The 6,191-nt window shown below is 41.1% G+C and overlaps 1 protein-coding gene across 1 annotated transcript in view; it reads left to right on the forward strand.

Annotated features, from left to right (window-relative positions):
• The window catches only part of ABCG8 (ATP-binding cassette, sub-family G (WHITE), member 8), a 26,227-nt gene that overhangs the window by 7,223 nt on the left and 12,813 nt on the right, over positions 1 to 6,191 (forward strand). The window contains exon 3 of the mRNA XM_006839465.1: positions 2,056 to 2,212. Within this exon, the coding sequence (XP_006839528.1) occupies positions 2,056 to 2,212 (157 nt within the window). The remainder of the gene's footprint in view (positions 1 to 2,055; positions 2,213 to 6,191) is intronic.

The following is a 6,191-nucleotide window of genomic DNA, read 5'->3' on the forward strand; positions in this document are numbered from 1 at the left end:
GACTGCCTTATGAATATTAGTTTCCCTTGCCTACTATTGTAAAATAGACACTTGAGTGGAATAGAAAGGAATGTTGGGAAACATGATTAGAGAAAACTTGCAAGCCCATCTTCAGCCTATACCTGACTGGAATACTTAAAAGGGGTTCTAGAACTTGCCCAGTGAAATAGGACTCATGCAAAGCCTTTACAGAGTATAGAACCTTAGGTGGAATCCTGAGTCCCATCCACAACCTTGTGAGGTGGGACATTCCCACTAGAAAGGACAAGCAGACTGGTACAGCTACAGTGACAGAAGATACATCTTCAAAGAAAGATCATCAGGAAAAAACCAAACAAAAATGTCAGCATGACTGGCTACTACAAGAATAAGCAAGCTGTTCGCCAGGAAGACATCAAGGCTAGCAATCAAGTGTCTTTAGGACAAACTCCCCTCTAAGACTGAAACTCAAAGGGAATACACAAACAAGCATGTAAGCTTGCTGGCGACCACATTGGTCTACTGGTGAGTGGAAGAGGTGGAAAGGCAGCAATAAAGAAATGGGCTGAGTTCAACCCCAGTACATTGAATCCCATTAACCTGGAGATGAGAGAGAGAAGAGGAAGGGCTGGTTGGTCCAAAGTGTGGGGAGATCTGAGGACACTTGAGCCCATGGACAAGGACATAGCCACAGAGGGCTAGTGCTGAGAGTGAAGCATCCAGCTGATATGAAGTGAGGGGAGATGTACAAGAACATCCAAACTTGCATACAGTACCCTTTTGACCTAGCCTCGATCGCTCGATAATCAGAACTCGACTAACGAAAGATTGCAAAATAAATAAATAAATAAATTTTTTATTTGGATAAAGGAAACAAGGGTAAATTGCTTCAATTTGATGAATCTGACTTATACTCAGAGCAATAGTTACTCTAAATACCAACAGAGAGGGAAAGAATCTTCACATCAAGTATCAATGCTATCCCCTCTGTATACAGGGTTGATAGGGACGGGCAACTTAAACATTGGCTACCTAAAATGTTGTTGTTGTTGTTGTTGTTAAGTGCCTAAAATGAGGGGGCAATAAAGGCATGAAGTGACTGGCTTACAAGGTTTCAAGAGGGAGTTTAGTTTATGAGTATGGGGGGAAAGAAAGGGTCCCCACTGAATAGCTGTCGTCTTGTCTAGATGGGTCTGGTGAAAAGAGATGGGGATAAGATTTGTCTGATTCAATAGTGAATAATTGTTACCATGACTAATTGCGACTGTCACAATTGTAAAGGTAGAAGTTTTGTAACAAAAAAAAGGGGAGTGGTTAATCTTACATTCCAGAAACAGAGGACCTTAGGACCATCAAGAGAAAAGCGCACAAGCAGAATGCGGGACCTTATCCAGAGAAGCAGCAGCACCAGAGACGGAGGCAGAGATGGGGGCACGGAGTGGGGAGTGGCTGAGGACTCTAGATTCATAGACTAAGAAGAGAGGGACTCAGAGCTGGTTGCCAGTAGGCAGACTTGCAGAATGTGCCCTTTGGAGATGTAAATTATTATATATGCCTGAGTGGTTTTTTGTTTGTTTGTTTGTTTTTTAAAAAAGCTAAAGTGGATAGACAGTAATATTGTTAACTGATGGTATGTGGAGGGGATTATAATCATTGTAATGAAACAAGGTGTATGATTTGTTGAATGTAAAACTGATGACATGCCCTGCAAACTGTCACTCAATCCACAATAAAAACCTTAAATAAATAAAAAAAAATTTTTTTTAAGGAAGCTATTAATAAATTACAGTGATTATTAAATGAAGATGCTGTTTTGCTGGAGATTTTTATTTATTTTTTTCTGCTTCCACCTTATCTTCAGATTTGGAAAGGGCAGCTTTGGGTCCTCAGCATGGCTGGGTTCAGCCTTCAAGTTTGGTAGGACCTGAGGTGGGGGTCGGGGGTGCCTGTTGTATATTGGTAGGGAGATATCGCCTGTGGAGAGGGACCACATGGTCACAGGGGATCAAGACCAAAGCCACTGAAGGCCTCTGATCCAGTCATCTCTTTGAGGAACCTTCTGATGTCTCCCCACAGGTGAACATGGCCTCCCAAGTGCCTTGGTTTGAGCAACTGGCTCAGTTAAAGATGCCCTGGATGTCGTCCAGCAGGCAAGACACTTGTGAGCTGAGCATCCAGAACCTGAGCTTCAAAGTGAGAAGTGGGCAGATGCTGGCCATCATAGGGAGCTCAGGTACACTACAGACAAACAGCAGGGCAATGGGTGCCCTCTCTCCTGGGATACAGAAGAGTCCCTTGGACCGATGGCTACTCTTACAGAACTCTTTACTGATTCATGGAATAACAGAACAGACTGGCTCAGAGCATACAGGTCCTGGGTCAGACAGATCTGGATTCAAATCCCAACTCCTCCACTTACTAGCTCTTGGGTAGCTGCTGCAATTATGCTAGAGGGCTTCAAGTGCTTCTTATCCACCTGAAGTTGCAGGTCTTTAGGTAACTTCTGTGTTGCCTGCTGTATAACGAGACAAAATCTTTTGCAACATCGGGCTGAATGTTCTTTTCAGAGCATTCCTCTGGCCTTAAGGGGCACTCATTCACCTTGCTCATTTCATAGGTTCCTGATTATTCCAGACAACTGGTAGGCACAGTCCACACCACAACCTGTACCTCTCAGATAGCTCCTTCAATTTTACTGCAACCTTGTTGTTGTGGAATTAGTTCCAATTCATAATGACCCTGTATAAGATTTCTGAAGAGTGGCTGGTGGGTTCAATCCAAACTTGTAGTCCAGTGCTTATGCTACAGCGCCATGCCAGGACAGCAACCTAAGCTATCTGCAACCTTGTTGTTGCTAAGTGCTGTTGAGTCGGTTCTCACTCATAGCAACCCTGTATAGTGTTTTCAAGGAGCAGCTGGTAAGCTTGAACCCCCGACCTTCCAGTTCAAAGGGCTTTGCAGTCTGGCACATTAACCCACAGCGTTGCACCAGGACTCCTCTGCAACCTTAACTATCTGCTACAGACCCAGAATCTTGAAGTGCCTCAAAATAGTCATTTCTGCAGGCCAAATTTAATTTACAGAATGTCAGAGCCAAAAAGGGGCTTGGAGGACAGAATACAGCCTCCTCCTTCTTTTTCTTTTCCTCTGCCAGTTTGTAAGCTATCCCTTCTGTTTTGTTTTTGTTTACCCTTTTCAGCATGTGCTTTGTTATCTAGTCAAGTGATATCTGTACAATCTACCAGAACAATGAAAAAACCCTATGCTATGAAGTATATTCTTCCTTCTTATATGCAATTGCTTGCAAGTTTTCTCTTCTCTGCAGTCCTGGTGTGGTGCTGTGGATTAATGCACTGGACTGCAAGGTCTGTTTGAACCATAAAATTGGCTGTGTAAGCTTACCAGCCACTCCTTGGAAACCCTATACAGGGTTGCTATGACTTGGAACCAACTTAAAGGCACTTAACAGCAATAACAATAAGGATTCTTGGTGTGGCTCTGTAGGATAAGCACTGGACCGCTAACCACAAGGTTGACAGTTCAAACTCACCAGCTGCTCTTTGGAAATCCTATACAGAGTGGCTGTGATTCAGAATTGACCTGGTCACACACAGCAGCTACACTTACTGTCAGCCACCAATGTTTGTTTAAATTTACTTTAATGTTTGTTATTGTTGTTGTTAAGAGCCAAAGAGTCGGTACCGACCCATACTGACCCTGCATAGGGTTTCCCAGGAGCAGGTGGTGAGCTTGAACCGCCAACCTTGCAATTCAAACTGACTTTGCAGTCCAGCGCATTAACCCACAGTGCTACACCAGAATTCCACTTTTATGTTTACCAGGGCTTTTTTGCTCATCATTCCTTCTATTATATAGCCTTTCTCTCCATGTTTAATGCATCTCTTCTTGAGGTACAACCTTCAGAAATGTAAGGGTCTGTTGGTAGTAAACTCTGTCTATATTTAGTTGAAAATATCTTTACTTTACTTGTTTTTGAATGGCAGTCCAGCTGTATATGCAATTCTAGGCCGATAATTATTTTCACTTAGCACTTTGAAGGTATTATTCCAAAGTCTCTTGGATTCCTTTGATTTTTATGAGAAGTCTGTTACTAGTCTAATGGTTCCTTTGTACAAATCTGTTTTGTTTTCTTTCAGTCTGATTTTAAGATCTGTTAGTCTTTATTGTTTGCAGTTTCTCTTTAATGTGTCTGTTGTTATTGTGCCATAGGTTTCAACTTATAGTGACATGTATGGAGTTTCCAAAGAACAGCTGGTGGGTTTGAACCACTGACCTTGTGGTTAGCAGTCCAGTGCTTAGTACCACACCAAGACCCCTTGATTTTTCTCAATGTGAATTTATTTTTATTAATATTACTTAGGATTTGTGGAAATTTATGATTTTGAGAATTCTTACTTTTCATCAGTTCTACGAATAATTGTTTGGAGTCTTGGTATGGTGCTGTAGGATCAGCACTGGACTGCTAACCACACAAGGCAGGTGGTTCAAACCCATCAGTTGCTCCGCGGAAACCCTATGCAGGGTCACTATGTGTTGGAAGCGACTTGATAACAGTTAATAACAACAACAGAAATATTTTCCCTATTGTCTCTTCCAACGTTGTCTTACCCCATTCTTTTATTCCTTTCCATCTGGAATTCCTATAGAATACACTATTGTCCTTTTCATTTTGTCCACCTTGTTAACTCATCTACTACATTTTCAATCTCATGTCCTCTATGCTAATCTTTAGTAATTTTTTCAGATCTATTAATCAGTTCATTCTTTTGTCAGCTGTACCCTATCTGCTGTTTAGTGGGGTCATTTTACTTTTTAATTTAATAAAATTTAATTTCTTGACATCCTACTTGATTCCTTTTCAAATCTACCTGGTCTTTTTTTTTTTTTTTTTTTAATTTAAATCACCTATTGCTCCTTGCTCATGCTATTTTTATTTCTTTAAATATCTTTAATGCAAAGGTTTTCTATTTAGTATGATAATTACACTGAAGAATCTGCGAGCCTAGTTCGACTGTGTGTTGTTTTTGCTGACACTGACTTAAGATAGTTGGTACTTTAAGTAATTTGTAATTTTGGAATGTGCACTCACTCTTCTTTAGCTGGGCTTCTTCTGTGAGAATTCTGTGTCATTTTGGTTGCGGATACAGCTTTCAGCCGAAGATCTGTGCTTGGCCTCCTACTCCATTACTTACTGGAGACCTCTTTCATTTGTGTTTTGTAGTGTCAGGTGACCTGGGACACACAGATAATATAACTTCAACCTCCAGATCCGTGTGTAAATCATTCCATAGTTACCTGTTCTCGAGAGAGACTTCTGTTTTCCCGCCCACAGCTCAGGCCAAGACTGACAAGTGTCCTTACTGGTTCCTTTGATTATGGGCTAAGGTTTTACCTAGTTTGCCCCTTCCTGGAGAGCTCTTGTCAATGATCCTACTTTAGGGTGGCCTCAGTTTATCTCTTCATCTTATATCCAAGACATTGTCTCTTGTTCTTATATAGCCATTTAAAGCTGTGCAAGAAAAGATATTCACACTAAAAGAGACATTCCTTGATCATTACTAGGTTGGGAGAAGAAGGAAGGGTAAATTACTAACTTGAGGGTTGTTGTTGTCAAGTTGGTTCTGACTCATAGTGACCCTGTATAGGGTTTCCAAGGAGTGGCTGGTAGGTTTGAACCCCCAACCTTGCTGTTCAAACTAACTTTGCGGTCCAGTGTGTATCCTTCAATGACACACCAGTCTTTGAGGGTAGACACAGATCCACTTGGGTGAAGGGGAAGGCAATATACAATAAGGAGAAAGTCAGCAAAAGATGTGTGGGGATTGCAGTCAACGACATGAAACAAAATATATATGGACTGTTGAAGGGAAAACATATTTGTTCTGTAAACCTTCACCCAATTCACAGTAAAAAGTTAAAAAATAAAACAATGAAACTATATCTTCTGGGTTAAAACAGAGAGGGTAGCCTCAGTGTTATGGCCCATTTGCTACTTTATTTTTCAGGGTGTTTTTTCCTTTTTTTTTTTAGCCCTTAGAAGTTTCTCTAACTTTCTTACAACTCAGCCACACACTTTTAAAAAATGTTTGTAATATTTTATCCAGCAGCTTTAGAAGAGGGTTTTTAACTTATCTAGTTTTGAATATCCCAGCTGCCACTCACACACACACACACACACACACACACACACA

Source organism: Chrysochloris asiatica, unplaced genomic scaffold, assembly GCF_000296735.1.
Source record: "Chrysochloris asiatica unplaced genomic scaffold, ChrAsi1.0 scaffold00024, whole genome shotgun sequence".
NCBI classification, from domain to species: Eukaryota; Metazoa; Chordata; class Mammalia; order Afrosoricida; family Chrysochloridae; genus Chrysochloris; species Chrysochloris asiatica.